Consider the following 18,077-nt stretch of genomic DNA (forward strand, 5'->3'; position numbering starts at 1 on the left):
CTCACCATCTTCCAGTCCCGCCTCCAGACTCATCTCTTCTTCTCTGCGTACCCCTATATCACTCACCAACCTTAGCCCCATCAACTCTAATTTTTTTCTTGTTTATCTATTGTTGTGCCCCTATGTAAAGCGCTTTGAGGGTGAGAAAAGCGCTATATAAATTGAATATATTATTTATTATTATTGATGGTTTCTAATCTAAAGGGTTGAAATGATAAGAACTGATAATAAATTAACCATGTAACCATATATGTTTGTTTGTTTACATTTGATAGGTTATAGTGAATCAGTAACACTGCATCATATAACCTAGATTAAAAATGACACTGTAGAGAAATAAAAATAATAATATATTACACATTAAAGTGTAATTTTAACGTAAAATTCAGGAGTAAAATTTACTCTATCAAGATAATACTTGTAACAGTGTGAACTAAGGCTGGGGGTAAACGATTATTTATTAAACGATTAATCGGGCGATTATTTTATCGATTAGTCGACTAATCTAATGACTAATTGGACGATTATCTATTTTTCTGTTGCTCGATTAATAAAAACCATAATGTATCTCAAATAAATACCAAAAAAATCTTAATAATATACTTTATTTAATACGGAACCCGTAAAGGGACATGAAAAAAATGTGTGCGTATACTCTCTTGCGCTCCGCCTCCAACTACGAGATGGTTACATCTTTCCTGCTGTCGGCTCCCAGACCGAGGAGCACAGGTGATACGTTCCCTCCAGGGCCGATGCTCTCTTGGGGGCATGACCCTTCACTTTGACCGACAGTGAGTCTGCTTATAGGTCGGAATATGATGGAATGAAGCGGCCACCGATTCTTGACAGGCTGGGTACTTTATTCTTACACACAACCGGACTCGTTCATGACTTCACTAGACTGACACGCACGCTATCGCTCGCTCGTCCACCTACTCGCTGACGACACACGCACACACACACTGCCAGTGATATGCGCACGATATTTCCCCATGCTCATGAGATACTTTCTCGTGCGCACGAGATACTTTCTCATGCGCACGAGATACTTTCTCGTTTGAGATGCTCCAACATTGCTGTCGTGCTCTTGTGATATGCCAACTCCATTTGGCAAAGAGTGCAAATCACAACACCTTTCCGTTAAGGACTTAACTACTAAGTATTTCCATACCTTTGATGATTTTGTGCGCGGACATTTTCCTTTATTGTGACTTTCGTCCATTTCTCCGTCGAAAATCGTCGACGGAGAAATTTGACGTCGACGAATTTTTGACGTTGACGCGTCGACGTCATCGACGCGTCGCTACAGCTCTAGTGTGAACTGACCACAGTGTTAAATACTTTTACACATTCCATTGTTAATATTGACACTGAATTGAAAATAATTAACTCTGAAAAGTTTTACACTCATTTTGAGTGGGACCACATATTATCTGAAACAGTTAAATTCAACTCTTTAACAGTAAATTTGACACAGTTTTTTACTGTGTAGCAACATGATTGGGTCGAAACAAGTACAAAAGAAAAGAAGGTGAAAGGATCTGTGGGCTATACTACGAAGCGGGCTGAAAATGCAGACTTTTTTGGGAAAACCTAGATTGACAAATACGTACCTCGCGATCAGAGTTAAAGGGTAATTCCGGTGTAAAATGGATTTGGGATATGTTTTGCATGACAACGTGTTGATACGTTCATTTTGGAGCACAAAACCGCATATAGACGCTTTCTTTAGTTGGGTGTTTTTAGCTGATTCTATCAAAACACTATAAACTTGGAACGAAGGTGGCAGTGGTAATGTTAGGGGGTACGGAACGTGGAGACCCAAGCGCAGACACAGGCAGAGACGAGGTAAAGGGAACGGGGTTTATTGGAATGTAGAAGCGTCAGACAGGCGGGGAGTCAGGAACCAGAAGGAGCGTCGGAACAGGCGGAGAGTCGGGAACCAGGAGGAGCGTCAGAACAGGCGGGGATCAGAAACCAGGAGGAGCGTCAGAACAGGCGGGGGATCAGGAACCGGGAGGAGAGTCCGACAGGCAGGGGTTCAATAACGGGCAAGCAGGGTGTAGGCAGGCGGGTAGTCAGGCAAGCAGGTGTTCGGCGACCGGAGAGTACTGAGAAAGGAAGGAGAGTGTTACCACGGGGACAGACTGTAGGAAAGCTCGAGAATACTAGTTGGACCGATACTGACTGTGCAGGAGTAACGACGAACTGGCGCCGACTGGCAGGAGATCTCCGACTGAAGAAGGAACTGGTGATGAGCTGACAGCACACAGGTGTGGAAGGAGAAGAACCACCGGCGCCAAGTGGCCACTAGGTGGAGGTAGTGGACCGCGTAGCAGGACGCTGCGTGACAGTACCCCCCCCTTTACGGACGCCTCTCGGCGGACGCTCAACACCAGCAGGATGATCTCGGTGGAAGTCCCGGACGAGCGAGGCATCCAGGATATTCTTCCGGGGAACCCAAGAGCGCTCCTCGGGACCGTACCCCTCCCAGTCGTCGAGGTACTGATGCCCCCGCCCGCGGCGCCGAACCTCCAGGAGGCGACGGACCGTCCACGCCGGATGGTTGTCAATAACCCGGGGTGGAGGTGGGGGCGGGGCAGGAGGAGACAACGGGCTGGAGGAGACGGGCTTGACCTGGGACACATGGAAGGTCGGATGTATACGGAGGGATGGGGGAAGCCGGAGACGAACGGCACAGGGGTTGATGATAGCCTCAATCTCAAAAGGTCCAATGAACCGGGGGAGATTTTAGGAGAGATTCCCTTCAAGGGAAGATCCTTCGCCCGAAGCCAAACCCTCTGGCCGGGGGCGTACAGGGGTGCAGGTAGGCGGCGCCTATTGGCCTGTAGTTGGGAGCGGGAGGATGCGCGGACCAGCGCAGCGCGTGTACGCTTCCAAGTACGCCGGCACCTGCGCATGTGGGCCTGGACAGACGGGACTGAAATCTCCTCCTCCAGCTCGGGGAACAGGGTTGGTTGATAACCAAGCGAGGCCATGAACGGGGATAAACCGGAGGACGCGTTGACCAGCGTGTTGTGGGTGTACTCGACCCAGGGGAGCTGAGAGTTCCAGGATGAGGGGTTGGCGTGAGAGATACAGCGGAGAGCTGCCTCCATCTCCTGGTTGACCCGCTCTGACTGTCCGTTGGACTGGGGGTGGAATCCGGAGGAAAGGCTGGGTGTGGCCCCTAGCGCAGCGCAAAATGCGCGCCACACCCGAGAGGTGAACTGAGGACCCCTGTCCGAGACGATGTCCACCGGAATGCCGTGAAGGCGGAAAACGTGCTGGACCAGGAGGTCCGCGGTCTCCCTTGAAGCTTGGGGAGCGCGATGAAGTGTGCGCCCTTGGAGAAGCGGTCTATCACGGTGAGGATGGTGGTGTTACCCTCGGACGTAGGCAGACCGGTGACGAAGTCCAGGGCGATGTGAGACCACGGTCGACTAGGAATGGGTAGAGGTCGCAGCAGACCGGAGCGGGAACGAGTAGACGTCTTATTCCGGGCGCAGGTTGCGCATGCTGCAATGAACGCGCGGACGTCCGCATCCATGGACGACCACCAAAAACGCCGGCGTATGAAGTCCAGTGTGCGGGTGATTCCTGGGTGACAGGTAAGCCTGGAGGAGTGAGCCCAGAGCAGAACCCTGGACCGTACGGCGTCTGGAACGAACAAGCGATTCGGAGGACCGGTACCGGGGTCTGGCTGCTGACTCTGTGCCCGGCGCACCGCGGACTCAATCTCCCAGGTAAGAGTAGCGATCAGGCAAGCGGGGGGCAGGATGTTCTCGGGGTCAGAACAGCGATCCTCGGGGGAGTGCAGGCGGGACAGGGCATCCGGCTTCCCATTCTGGGAACCGGGACGGTAGGTGAGGGAGAAATTGAAACGCCCAAAGAACAAGGCCCACCTGGCCTGCCGGGAATTCAGTCTCTTGGCCGACTGAATGTACGCCAAGTTACGGTGGTCGGTCCAAACAATAAAGGGCTGGTCTGCGCCCTCCAGCCAATGCCGCCACTCCTCCAACGCGAGCTTGACGGCCAGAAGCTCGCGGTTCCCGACATCATAGTTCCTCTCTGACGGGGACAGCCGGCGGGAGAAGAAGGCGCAGGGGTGGAGCTTGTGGTCAGAGGGAGAACGCTGGGAGAGGACCGCGCCCACTCCGGTGTCAGAAGCGTCGGCCTCCAGCACGAACTGAAGAGCGGGATCAGGCTGCACCAGGATGGGCGCAGAAACGAAGCGGAGCTTGAGGCTCCGAAATGCGGTCTCCGCCTCCGGAGACCACGAAAAGGGGATCTTAATGGAGGTCAAGGCCGTGAGTGGTGCCGCGACTTGACTATAGCCTCGTATGAACCGACGATAAAAGTTGGCGAATCCCAAGAACTGCTGCAATCTCTTGCGGGTTGGGGGGGAGGGCCACTCGGCCACCGCAGAGACCTTGGAGGGGTCCATGCTGATTTGGCCCTGACCGATTATATATCCCAGGAAGGAGACGGATGGCACGTGGAAGACGCACTTCTCCGCCTTGGCATATAGACGGTTCTCCAGCAGTCGCTGTAGGACCTGCCGGACGTGGACCCGGTGCTCCTCCACAGATCTCGAGAAGATCAAGATGTCGTCTATGTACACGAACACGGAGCGGTTCAGCATGTCCCGGAGGACATCGTTGACTAGGGACTGAAAAACAGCGGGGGCGTTGGAAAGACCGAAGGGCATGACCAGGTACTCAAAGTGACCCAAAGGAGTGTTGAACGCGGTCTTCCATTCATCTCCCTCCCGGATGCGAACCAAATGGTAAGCGTTGCGAAGATCTAGTTTAGTGAAGACCATGGCTCCGTGGAGGGGGACGAAGGCGGAACTAATGAGGGGCAAGGGATACTTGTTCTTCACCGTGATGTTATTCAACCCCCGGTAGTCGATGCAGGGACGAAGTGTGCCATCCTTCTTCCCCACAAAGAAGAACCCTGCTCCAACCGGTGAAGAGGATGGGCGGATGATCCCAGCAGAAAGAGAATCCCCAATGTACTTCTCCATCGACTCACGCTCGGGCCGAGAGAGATTGAACAGACGACTCCCTGGGAGGGGAGCCCCGGAAAGGAGGTCGATGGAGCAGTCATAAGGGCGGTGGGGGGGCAGGGACAAGGCGTGGGACTTGCTAAACACCTCCCCGAGGTCGTGGTATTCCTCCGGAACAGGGAATAGGTTAGGAGGCATGGGGGCCGGCTCGAGCTCTGGTGCTCGAGGTGACTGAGCGGACCGTAAACACTGGGACAGGCAGTGGGTACTCCAGGACATCAAGCGACCGGTTCCCCAATCGATCCGAGGGTTGTGAGTCTTCAGCCAGGGGTAACCCAAAACGACCGGGGAGAAGGGGCTGGTAATCACCATAAAGGAAATGGACTCGTGGTGATTCCCGGAAACGAGTAGGTCTACCGGAACGGTACGGTGCTCCACCCGCGTGAGTGTCCTCCCGTCTAGTGCCTGGGTCTCGATGGGGGAATCCAGCGGAACCGTGTCGATCTTCCATCGCAGGACCAACTCCCGATCAATGAAACTCTCGTCGGCCCCAGAGTCCAGGAGGATAGAGAGCGGGAGGACCTGATCCTGCTACAGGAGGACAGCCTCCAGGAGGGGACGGGAGACCGAGGGGTTACGGGAGCGGCTCGCCAGGATCCCTCGGCTTACTGGCAAGCCCGATCTTTTCCCGAAAGCGAGGGACAGCCAGACCGGAGGTGGCCCGAAAGACCACAGTAGAGGCAGGAACCGGAGCGCATACGGCGTTCCCTCTCCGCGGGGGAGAGATTCGTGCGTCCGATCTGCATAGGCTCGGGGGAGTGTCCCCGCTCGCGGCGAGGTGGAGCGGAGAACGAAGCGGAAGGCCGAGGTGTTGCGTGCGGCTCGAACCCGTGCGAGACTGGGCGTGAACCTCTCTCCCTGCGGCGTTCGCTCAACCGATTGTCGAGCCGAATAGAGAGGGCGATCAGCTCGTCCAGATCCGTGGATTCCTCCCGGGAAGTAAGCTGGTCCTTGATGTCATCGGATAGAGCGTTTAGGAAAACCCCCTGCAGGGCCTCCCCGTTCCAGCCGCTCTCAGCCGCCAGGGTGCGGAACTCCACAGCGAAGGAGGCGACGCTGCGGGATCCCTGACGGAGATGTAGAAGGCGCTGAGACGCCTCCTTTCCCCGGACCGGGTGAACGAAAACCATCCGCATCTCCGTGGTATAGGCGGAATAGTCTCTACAAACCGCGGAACCACGTTCCCACACGGCAGTAGCCCAAGCGAGCGCCTCGCCTCGCAGGGAACCGATGAGGTAGGCGATCCGTGACCCGTCGGTGGGGTAGGTCAGAGGCTGTAGTTCGAAGACCAACGAACACTGGAGAAGGAAGGACCGGCAGGATCCCAGGTCCCCCTCATAGCGTTCTGGAAGGAATGTACGGCTCCCGGGACGAAGCCGATGGACCCGGAACAGCGACGGATGGATCCGGCGAGACGGCGTGCAGTGACTGTACAGCCACGGCCAGCTCACGAAGGTTGGAGGTAATCTCCTGCAGGGTTTGTTCGTGCTGACCCAGGAGAGTTCCTTGATGGGAGATCCTCTGGCGGAGTGACTCTGCGTCCGCTGGGTCCATGTTTAGGCCAGTTCGTACTGTTAGGGGGTACGGAACGTGGAGACCCAAGCGCAGACACAGGCAGAGACGAGGTAAAGGGAACGGGGTTTATTGGAATGTAGAAGCGTCAGACAGGCGGGGAGTCAGGAACCAGAAGGAGCATCGGAACAGGCGGAGAGTCGGGAACCAGGAGGAGCGTCAGAACAGGCGGGGGATCAGGAACCAGGAGGAGCGTCAGAACAGGCGGGGGATCAGGAACCGGGAGGAGAGTCCGACAGGCAGGGGTTCGATAACGGGCAAGCAGGGCGTAGGCAGGCGGGTAGTCAGGCAAGCAGGTGTTCGGCGACCGGAGAGTACTGAGAAAGGAAGGAGAGTGTTACCACGGGGACAGACTGTAGGAAAGCTCGAGAATACTAGTTGGACCGATACTGACTGTGCAGGAGTAACGACGAACTGGCGCCGACTGGCAGGAGATCTCCGACTGAAGAAGGAACTGGTGATGAGCTGACAGCACACAGGTGTGGAAGGAGAAGAACCACCGGCGCCAAGTGGCCACTAGGTGGAGGTAGTGGACCGCGTAGAAGGACGCTGCGTGACAGGTAATGGTAAAAACGAAATCGCTATTTTAAACCACTTAAAAGGCTAGAAGTAGCCCGACACTTCTTTGGTAGTATAATAAGGGTCTTAACATATAAAACGAGGCATTGAGAACTTTAAGTGTACAGATTGTTTATTAAAAAGGACATTTTATACACACAATACCATCAGTAGAGCACCCGTCGACGCCATTTGGTTTTTAAGACTCGATAAGTAGATTGGCGAACACAGAGCTTGCGTGTTGCTGACGGATGTCACAATCTTTGTGTTCGTCTGTGTTCTGCATATTGTCTGAAAAATAAGCAACATCCAACCTGCTTTATTCTATGATTCAGGAAATTTGCTTTAAATACACCCTATGTAAGAAATGTATAGCATATTTTTTCAACTGCTGAGATGTACGGGCAGTGTACATTAGTGAATTAGTATAAGACCTGAACGCCAGCGACCAGGGTTCAAACTCGCCTGTCATCATGCCTTTTGCCCCCATCTAGATGTGGTGCCAGCAGGGCCTTGAGAACATGGGTTCAAGTTCGAAATAAGCATACAAATATTATTCCCTAAACTGTAGGGAATAAGTATTCCATATGACATAAGAATTTTGACTTTTTAATACACATAAAGACTGACGCGCTACCTCCACTATACCACTCTCTCAAGGAGAAACACTGCGCAACAGTGAGCATTGTCTACATAAGGTCCAAAAAGGACGATCAAATAGTGAAAACCCTCTGATGAGAACTTATATCTCTCATACATTTTTTTCTCAGGTAATACCGAGGGATCGGATCCGTCCTGATTGAAAGACCCTCTGACTCCGGGGAGACCCCTGTACGCTTCGAGCTCCGACGTCCACGGGAACACCATGGTGACACCAGTGTCAAAGGAGTGGCTAGGAAGTTGCGCACACCGATCTTACCCGAAAGTCTTAGCTGATAACCTGCTCCCGACCAGGTTTGGTTGGCAGCATAAGGCCCCATGGTGATACAGCGACGTTAAAAGATAGCAATTTTTGCGTCACAGCTAACCCAGGCTTTGAGCGCAACATACATCCCTAACCCACTAATCTGAACAGAGGCTTATTTACAAACATATTCTAAACAATACTTATCAACAAATCCTCCTTGAAATAGATGTGTAACCTCAGAATAAAAGTAAATGCTGTAAATTAGATTAAGTTTATTCATTTTGGTACACTGGTATACATCAGGGTTCTACATATTTTAGAGCAGACCTTTGATGAACATAAAGAAGATGGGTAAACAAACAGCAGTTCTGCTGGTCATTTTCGGAGTTGGTCCTCCTGAGGTGGTAGCGTCACTCGATGTTGGTCCTACAGTTGTACTTTGGCCTTGAGTAGAAGTGGTTCCGGCAGTGGTTGCTTGTCCTGAAGTTATTGTAGTTGGTCCTACTGAGGTTGGTCCTACCAAGGTAGGTCATGCAGACGGAAAGATTTTATATTTAAGTATATTATCTTGAGATGAATGAAAGCTTTTAAAATACTTTTATCAACCCACCCAACTTGCTTTGCTAATGTGTTTAAACTAGCAATTGATGTGAAATTATAATTTTACTGTTAGTTACCTGCAACAATAGTAGTAGTGTCCACATCGAGGAAGGTGATTAGATCTTTTATTGCATCCTTCAACACCTGCACTGCACGGCTTTCAGTAGGAACAGCAGATTCTTTGTTGAAGATCAGCGTCATGTCCACAATGACAGATCCCTTACTAGAATGAAAATTAAACGAAAACACCAGAATTAGGATAAAATAGTTTCAATGCTTTTTTATCAGTATCATATTAATTGTCTATCATCTATTTGATATTCATGAAGGTATTCATTAATAAATATGAGGATGCAAGTAATTCAATACAATTTGTTGTACTTACGGAAAAGGTAATTCAATAAATTGGTTGTACTTACGAAAAAGAGTTGATTGTACTCTTGGAATATGTTCCAGGAAAACTATGTTTGAAGCCATTGTTAACCTATTATAAGAAATACAATTAATTAATATTCAATATGTTTTATGTTTTTCATGTTAAAATAAAGGAATACAATGTTTTTCATTATTCAAACTGAATTCAATCTTCATAATATTATCTAACCTCTGTTGTAACATTAGCAGCCAGCTCCTGATAGGGTGTCGAGCTTGGATCTAAGTAGTCTTCTGTAAACGTACGTCTCATGGTGAATCTCAAAGCAATAGTCCCTTCGTTTTCTATAGAGGGCTCGGTAGGCTCTGAGGGCTTGGTAGTTTCTGTTACAGTCATTGTGACTGAGGAAGAGGTAGTTGCGGGAGCTATAGCATGACTTGTTTGTCCAACTATAGTAGTCGTAGAAAATGTGGTTCTCAACATAGATGTGGGCACTACTCTGATAGCAGTAGATCCTTCAGTTGTAGATATGATTCCCGTTTGGCTAGTTGTAGACCTTCTAGTTGTAGCTGAAGAAATGGAATTTGTTGAAGTTACAACAATTGTGCTTGTTCTTCCAGCTGTTCTTGCTGTTATAGCAGAAGTGGGTCCAACATTGGAGCTAATATTTGTTTTTGTTGTTGGTCCTTCGGTTGTTGACGCTACATTTATTGTTGCTGGTCCTGCCATTGTAGTTGTGGGTCCTGTGGTAGTAGCTCTTGGTCCAGCAATTGTTGTGTTTGGTTCAGGAGCTGTCAGTGTTGATACTGCACTTGTTGATGATCTTACAGTTGTTGTGTGTACTGCAGTTGTAGCTCTTGGACCAGCAGTTGTTGTTGGTTCAGCAGTTGGGATTGTTGGTCCTGCAGTCTTTGTTGTGGATCCCGGGGTAGTAGTTAATGTTGTTGTTGTTGGTACTGCAGCTGTTGTTGGTAAAGCAGTTGTCGATATTGAGCCTGCAGTTGAAGCTCTTGGTCCAGCAATTGTTGTTGGTTCAGCAGTTCTCGTCGTCAGTCCTGTAGTCGTTGTTTTTGGCACTGCAGTCGTTGGTTCTACAGTTGGTGTTGTTTTTTCAGCATTTGGCGTTGTTGGTCCTGCAGTTGTTGTTGGTAAAGCAGTTGTCGATATTGGGCCTGTAGTTGAAGCTCTTGGTCCAGCAATTGTTGTTGGTTCAGCAGTTCTTGTTGTCAGTCCTGTAGTCGCTGTTTTTGGCACTGCAGTCGTTGGTCCTACAGTTGGTGTTGTTTTTTCAGCAGTTGGCGGTGTTGGTTCAGCAGTTGGCGTTGTTGGTCCTGCAGTTATTATCAGTCCTGCAGTTGTAGCTATTTGACCAGCAGTTGTTGTTGGTTCAGCAGTTGGCGTTGTTGATCCTGCAGTTGTTGTTGTGGGTCCCGTGATAATAGTTAATGGTCCTGCAGTTGTTGTTAGTGGTCCTGCAGTGGTTGGTTGTCCTGAAGTTGTTGTAGTTGGTCCTACCAAGGTAGGTCATGCAGAGGGAGTGATTTTATGTATTAAGTATATTATATTGAGATGAATGAAACCTTTTACAATAATTTTTACAACCCAACAATCTTGCTTTGCTAATGAAGTGTTTAAACTAGCAATTTATGTAAAATTATAATTGTGATGGTATAGTTACCTGCAACAATAGTTGTAGTGTCCACATCGAGGAAGGTCATTAGATCATCTACTGCGTCCTTCAATACCTGCACCACACGGCTTTCAGTAGGAACAGCAGATTCTTTGTTGAAGATCAGCGTCATGTCCACAAAGACTGATCCCTCACTAGAAATGTAAAAATGAAAGGAAAGCATGAGAATTAGGATAAACAAGTTTCAAAGCTGGTGCGCTTTTTCATCAGTATCAAATTGATTGGCTATCATCTATGTGATATACTTAAAGGTATTCATTAATAAACATAGAGTATGAAAGTAATTTAATAAAATTGGTTGTACTTACTCAAAAAGTAATGCAATACAATTGGTTGTACTTACGCAAAAGAGTTGATTGTACTCCCGGAATATGTTCCAGGAAAACTATGTTTGAAGCCATTGTTAACCTATTATAAAAAATACAATTAATTCATATTCAACATGTTTCATGTTTTTCATGTTAAAATGCAGGAATACAATGTTTTTCATTATTCTAACTGAATTAAATCTTCCTAACATTATCTCACCTCTGTTGTTACATTAGCAGCCAGCACCTGATAGGCTGCTGAGCTTGAATCTAAGTAGTCTTTTATAAACGTACGACTCATGCTGAATCTCAAATCAATAGTCCCTTTATTTTCTGTAGGGAGATCTACAGTTGTCGTTGTTGACACTGCAGTTGTCGATGATCCTGCAGGTGCTGTTGTGGTTCCTGCAGTTGTAGCTCCAGATCCATGAATTGTTGTCGGTTCAGGATTTGGCGTTGTGGGTTCTGCATTAGTTGTTGTTGGTCCTACAGTTGTTGTTGTTGAACCCGCGGTAGTATTTAATGTTGTTGTTGTTGTTGCTGGTCCATCAGTTGGTTTTGGTAAAGCAGTTGTCGTTATTGCTCCTAAAGTTGGTGTTGTTGTGGATCCCGTGGTAGTAGTTAATGTTGTTGTTGTTGGTCTTGCAGTTGTTGTTGGTAAAGCAGTTGTCGATATTGGGCCTGCAGTTGAAGCTCTTGGTCCAGCAATTGTCGATGGTTCAGCAGTTCTCGTTGTCAGTCCTGTAGTCGTGGATTTTGGCACTGCAGTCGTTGGTTCTACAGTTGGTGTTGTTTTTTCAGCATTTGGCGTTGTTGGTCCTGCAGTTGTTGTTGGTAAAGCAGTTGTCGATATTGGGCCTGTAGTTGAAGCTCTTGGTCCAGCAATTGTTGTTGGTTCAGCAGTTCTTGTTGTCAGTCCTGTAGACGCTGTTTTTGGCACTGCAGTCGTTGGTTCTACAGTTCGTGTTGTTTTTACAGCAGTTGGCGTTGTTGGTTCAGCAGTTGGCGTTGTTGGTCCTGCAGTTATTATCAGTCCTGCAGTTGTAGCTATTTGACCAGCAGTTGTTGTTGGTTCAGCAGTTGGCGTTGTTGATCCTGCAGTTGTTGTTGTGGGTCCCGTGATAATAGTTAATGGTCCTGCAGTTGTTGTTAGTGGTCCTGCAGTGGTTGGTTGTCCTGAAGTTGTTGTAGTTGGTCCTACCAAGGTAGGTCATGCAGAGGGAGTGATTTTATGTATTAAGTATATTATATTGAGATGAATGAAACCTTTTACAATAATTTTTACAACCCAACAATCTTGCTTTGCTAATGAAGTGTTTAAACTAGCAATTTATGTAAAATTATAATTGTGATGGTATAGTTACCTGCAGCAATAGTTGTAGTGTCCACATCGAGGAAGGTCATTAGATCATCTACTGCGTCCTTCAATACCTGCACCACACGGCTTTCAGTAGGAACAGCAGATTCTTTGTTGAAGATCAGCGTCATGTCCACAAAGACTGATCCCTCACTAGGAATGTAAAAATGAAAGGAAAGCATGAGAATTAGGATAAACAAGTTTCAGAGCTGGTGCGCTTTTTCATCAGTATCAAATTGATTGGCTATCATCTATGTGATATACTTAAAGGTATTCATTAATAAACATAGAGTATGAAAGTAATTTAATAAAATTGGTTGTACTTACTCAAAAAGTAATGCAATACAATTGGTTGTACTTACGCAAAAGAGTTGACTGTACTCCCGGAATATGTTCCAGGAAAACTATGTTTGAAGCCATTGTTAACCTATTATAAAAAATAAAATTAATTAATATTCAACATGTTTCATGTTTTTCATATTAAAATGCAGGAATACAATGTTTTTCATTATTCAAACTGAATTAAATCTTCCTAACATTATCTCACCTCTGTTGTTACATTAGCAGCCAGCACCTGATAGGCTGCTGAGCTTGAATCTAAGTAGTCTTTTATAAACGTACGACTCATGCTGAATCTCAAATCAATAGTCCCTTTATTTTCTGTAGGGAGATCTACAGTTGTCGTTGTTGACACTGCAGTTGTCGATGATCCTGCAGGTGCTGTTGTGGTTCCTGCAGTTGTAGCTCCAGATCCATGAATTGTTGTCGGTTCAGGATTTGGCGTTGTGGGTTCTGCATTGGTTGTTGTTGGTCCTACAGTTGTTGTTGTTGAACCCGCGGTAGTATTTAATGTTGTTGTTGTTGCTGGTCCATCAGTTGGTTTTGGTAAAGCAGTTGTCGTTATTGATCCTAAAGTTGGTGTTGTTGTGGATCCCGTGGTAGTAGTTAATGTTGTTGCTGTTGGTCTTGCAGTTGTTGTTGGTAAAGCAGTTGTCGATATTGGGCCTGCAGTTGAAGCTCTTGGTCCAGCAATTGTCGATGGTTCAGCAGTTCTCGTTGTCAGTCCTGCAGTCGTTGTTTTTGGCACTGCAGTCGTTGGTTCTACAGTTGGTGTTGTTTTTTCAGCATTTGGCGTTGTTGGTCCTGCAGTTGTTGTTGGTAAAGCAGTCGACGATATTGGGCCTGTAGTTGAAGCTCTTGGTCCAGCAATTGTTGTTGGTTCAGCAGTTCTTGTTGTCAGTCCTGTAGACGCTGTTTTTGGCACTGCAGTCGTTGGTCCTACAGTTGGTGTTGTTTTTACAGCAGTTGGCGTTGTTGGTTCAGCAGTTGGCGTTGTTGGTCCTGCAGTTATTATCAGTCCTGCAGTTGTAGCTATTTGACCAGCAGTTGTTGTTGGTTCAGCAGTTGGCGTTGTTGATCCTGCAGTTGTTGTTGTGGGTCCCGTGATAATAGTTAATGGTCCTGCAGTTGTTGTTAGTGGTCCTGCAGTGGTTGGTTGTCCTGAAGTTGTTGTAGTTGGTCCTACCAAGGTAGGTCATGCAGAGGGAGTGATTTTATGTATTAAGTATATTATATTGAGATGAATGAAACCTTTTACAATAATTTTTACAACCCAACAATCTTGCTTTGCTAATGAAGTGTTTAAACTAGCAATTTATGTAAAATTATAATTGTGATGGTATAGTTACCTGCAGCAATAGTTGTAGTGTCCACATCGAGGAAGGTCATTAGATCATCTACTGCGTCCTTCAATACCTGCACCACACGGCTTTCAGTAGGAACAGCAGATTCTTTGTTGAAGATCAGCGTCATGTCCACAAAGACTGATCCCTCACTAGAAATGTAAAAATGAAAGGAAAGCATGAGAATTAGGATAAACAAGTTTCAGAGCTGGTGCGCTTTTTCATCAGTATCAAATTGATTGGCTATCATCTATGTGATATACTTAAAGGTATTCATTAATAAACATAGAGTATGAAAGTAATTTAATAAAATTGGTTGTACTTACTCAAAAAGTAATGCAATACAATTGGTTGTACTTACGCAAAAGAGTTGATTGTACTCCCGGAATATGTTCCAGGAAAACTATGTTTGAAGCCATTGTTAACCTATTATAAAAAATAAAATTAATTAATATTCAACATGTTTCATGTTTTTCATATTAAAATGCAGGAATACAATGTTTTTCATTATTCAAACTGAATTAAATCTTCCTAACATTATCTCACCTCTGTTGTTACATTAGCAGCCAGCACCTGATAGGCTGCTGAGCTTGAATCTAAGTAGTCTTTTATAAACGTACGACTCATGCTGAATCTCAAATCAATAGTCCCTTTATTTTCTGTAGGGGGATCTACAGTTGTCGTTGTTGACACTGCAGTTGTCGATGATCCTGCAGGTGCTGTTGTGGTTCCTGCAGTTGTAGCTCCAGATCCATGAATTGTTGTCGGTTCAGGATTTGGCGTTGTGGGTTCTGCATTGGTTGTTGTTGGTCCTACAGTTGTTGTTGTTGAACCCGCGGTAGTATTTAATGTTGTTGTTGTTGCTGGTCCATCAGTTGGTTTTGGTAAAGCAGTTGTCGTTATTGCTCCTAAAGTTGGTGTTGTTGTGGATCCCGTGGTAGTAGTTAATGTTGTTGCTGTTGGTCTTGCAGTTGTTGTTGGTAAAGCAGTTGTCGATATTGGGCCTGCAGTTGAAGCTCTTGGTCCAGCAATTGTTGATGGTTCAGCAGTTCTCATTGTCAGTCCTGCAGTCGTTGTTTTTGGCACTGCAGTCGTTGGTTCTACAGTTGGTGTTGTTTTTTCAGCATTTGGCGTTGTTGGTCCTGCAGTTGTTGTTGGTAAAGCAGTTGTCGATATTGGGCCTGTAGTTGAAGCTCTTGGTCCAGCAATTGTTGTTGGTTCAGCAGTTCTTGTTGTCAGTCCTGTAGACGCTGTTTTTGGCACTGCAGTCGTTGGTCCTACAGTTGGTGTTGTTTTTACAGCAGTTGGCGTTGTTGGTTCAGCAGTTGGCGTTGTTGGTCCTGCAGTTATTATCAGTCCTGCAGTTGTAGCTATTTGACCAGCAGTTGTTGGTTCAGCAGTTGGCGTTGTTGATCCTGCAGTGGTTGTTGTGGGTCCCGTGATAATAGTTAATGGTCCTGCAGTTGTTGTTAGTGGTCCTGCAGTGGTTGGTTGTCCTGAAGTTGTTGTAGTTGAACCTGCGGTAGTATTTAATGTTGTTGTTGTTGCTGGTCCATCAGTTGGTTTTGGAAAAGCAGTTGTCGTTATTGCTCCTAAAGTTGGTGTTGTTGTGGATCCCGTGGTAGTAGTTAATGTTGTTGCTGTTGGTCTTGCAGTTGTTGTTGGTAAAGCAGTTGTCGATATTAGGCCTGCAGTTGAAGCTCTTGGTCCAGCAATTGTTGATGGTTCAGCAGTTCTCATTGTCAGTCCTGCAGTCGTTGTTTTTGGCACTGCAGACGTTGGTTCTACAGTTGGTGTTGTTCTTTCAGCATTTGGCGTTGTTGGTCCTGCAGTTGTTGTTGGTAAAGCAGTTGTCGATATTGGGCCTGTAGTTGAAGCTCTTGGTCCAGCAATTGTTGTTGGTTCAGCAGTTGTTGTTGTCAGTCCTGTAGACGCTGTTTTTGGCACTGCGGTCGTTGGTCCTACAGTTGATGTTGTTTTTACAGCAGTTGGCGTTGTTGGTTCAGCAGTTGGCGTTGTTGGTCCTGCAGTTATTATCAGTCCTGCAGTTGTAGCTATTTGACCAGCAGTTGTTGTTGGTTCAGCAGTTGGCGTTGTTGATCCTGCAGTTGTTGTTGTGGGTCCCGTGATAATAGTTAATGGTCCTGCAGTTGTTGTTAGTGGTCCTGCAGTGGTTGTTTGTCCTGAAGTTGTTGTAGTTGAACCTGCGGTAGTATTTAATGTTGTTGTTGCTGCTGGTCCATCAGTAGGTTTTGGTAAAGCAGTTGTCGTTATTGCTCCTAAAGTTGGTGTTGTTGTGGATCCCGTGGTAGTAGTTAATGTTGTTGCTGTTGGTCTTGCAGTTGTTGTTGGTAAAGCAGTTGTCGATATTGGGCCTGCAGTTGAAGCTCTTGGTCCAGCAATTGTTGATGGTTCAGCAGTTCTCATTGTCCGTCCTGCAGTCGTTGTTTTTGGCACTGCAGTCGTTGGTTCTACAGTTGGTGTTGTTTTTTCAGCATTTGGCGTTGTTGGTCCTGCAGTTGTTGTTGGTAAAGCAGTTGTCGATATTGGGCCTGTAGTTGAAGCTCTTGGTCCAGCAATTGTTGTTGGTTCAGCAGTTCTTGTTGTCAGTCCTGTAGACGCTGTTTTTGGCACTGCAGTCGTTGGTCCTACAGTTGGTGTTGTTTTTACAGCAGTTGGCGTTGTTGGTTCAGCAGTTGGCGTTGTTGGTCCTGCAGTTATTATCAGTCCTGCAGTTGTAGCTATTTGACCAGCAGTTGTTGGTTCAGCAGTTGGCGTTGTTGATCCTGCAGTGGTTGTTGTGGGTCCCGTGATAATAGTTAATGGTCCTGCAGTTGTTGTTAGTGGTCCTGCAGTGGTTGGTTGTCCTGAAGTTGTTGTAGTTGAACCTGCGGTAGTATTTAATGTTGTTGTTGTTGCTGGTCCATCAGTTGGTTTTGGAAAAGCAGTTGTCGTTATTGCTCCTAAAGTTGGTGTTGTTGTGGATCCCGTGGTAGTAGTTAATGTTGTTGCTGTTGGTCTTGCAGTTGTTGTTGGTAAAGCAGTTGTCGATATTGGGCCTGCAGTTGAAGCTCTTGGTCCAGCAATTGTTGATGGTTCAGCAGTTCTCATTGTCAGTCCTGCAGTCGTTGTTTTTGGCACTGCAGACGTTGGTTCTACAGTTGGTGTTGTTTTTACAGCAGTTGGCGTTGTTGGTTCAGCAGTTGGCGTTGTTGGTCCTGCAGTTATTATCAGTCCTGCAGTTGTAGCTATTTGACCAGCAGTTGTTGGTTCAGCAGTTGGCGTTGTTGATCCTGCAGTGGTTGTTGTGGGTCCCGTGATGATAGTTAATGGTCCTGCAGTTGTTGTTAATGGTCCTGCAGTGGTTGGTTGTCCTGAAGTTGTTGTAGTTGAACCTGCGGTAGTATTTAATGTTGTTGTTGTTGCTGGTCCATCAGTTGGTTTTGGTAAAGCAGTTGTCGTTATTGCTCCTAAAGTTGGTGTTGTTGTGGATCCCGTGGTAGTAGTTAATGTTGTTGCTGTTGGTCTTGCAGTTGTTGTTGGTAAAGCAGTTGTCGATATTGGGCCTGCAGTTGAAGCTCTTGGTCCAGCAATTGTTGATGGTTCAGCAGTTCTCATTGTCCGTCCTGCAGTCGTTGTTTTTGGCACTGCAGACGTTGGTTCTACAGTTGGTGTTGTTCTTTCAGCATTTGGCGTTGTTGGTCCTGCAGTTGTTGTTGGTAAAGCAGTTGTCGATATTGGGCCTGTAGTTGAAGCTCTTGGTCCAGCAATTGTTGTTGGTTCAGCAGTTGTTGTTGTCAGTCCTGTAGACGCTGTTTTTGGCACTGCGGTCGTTGGTCCTACAGTTGGTGTTGTTTTTACAGCAGTTGGCGTTGTTGGTTCAGCAGTTGGCGTTGTTGGTCCTGCAGTTATTATCAGTCCTGCAGTTGTAGCTATTTGACCAGCAGTTGTTGTTGGTT

General features: G+C 46.9%; 1 protein-coding gene and 3 long non-coding RNA genes across 4 annotated transcripts; all 4 read right to left on the minus strand.

Annotated features, from left to right (window-relative positions):
* Window positions 1-6,697: 6,697 nt before the first annotated feature.
* LOC132454067 (uncharacterized) lies at window positions 6,698-7,199 on the minus strand. Its single transcript, XR_009524859.1, has 2 exons — window positions 7,038-7,199; window positions 6,698-6,960 (listed from the first exon to the last, which is right to left on the minus strand). It is a non-coding gene; the product is annotated as an uncharacterized LOC132454067 (long non-coding RNA).
* Window positions 7,200-8,367: 1,168 nt separating this feature from the next.
* LOC132454063 (mucin-2-like) lies at window positions 8,368-10,272 on the minus strand. Its single transcript, XM_060047231.1, has 4 exons — window positions 9,313-10,272; window positions 9,128-9,192; window positions 8,786-8,931; window positions 8,368-8,624 (listed from the first exon to the last, which is right to left on the minus strand). The coding sequence occupies exons 1-4, from the start codon at window positions 9,808-9,810 to the stop codon at window positions 8,425-8,427; spliced, it is 909 nt and encodes a 302-aa protein (XP_059903214.1). The 5' UTR covers window positions 9,811-10,272; the 3' UTR covers window positions 8,368-8,424.
* Window positions 10,273-10,759: 487 nt separating this feature from the next.
* On the minus strand, window positions 10,760-11,555 carry LOC132453681 (uncharacterized). The gene is made up of 3 exons (XR_009524772.1): window positions 11,300-11,555; window positions 11,115-11,179; window positions 10,760-10,905 (listed from the first exon to the last, which is right to left on the minus strand). It is a non-coding gene; the product is annotated as an uncharacterized LOC132453681 (long non-coding RNA).
* A 513-nt stretch (window positions 11,556-12,068) lies between these two features.
* On the minus strand, window positions 12,069-13,602 carry LOC132454068 (uncharacterized). Its single transcript, XR_009524860.1, has 4 exons — window positions 12,984-13,602; window positions 12,799-12,863; window positions 12,444-12,589; window positions 12,069-12,276 (listed from the first exon to the last, which is right to left on the minus strand). It is a non-coding gene; the product is annotated as an uncharacterized LOC132454068 (long non-coding RNA).
* Between the last annotated feature and the right edge of the window lie 4,475 nt (window positions 13,603-18,077).

This window comes from Gadus macrocephalus, chromosome 3, assembly GCF_031168955.1.
Source record: "Gadus macrocephalus chromosome 3, ASM3116895v1".
Classification (NCBI taxonomy): Eukaryota; Metazoa; Chordata; class Actinopteri; order Gadiformes; family Gadidae; genus Gadus; species Gadus macrocephalus.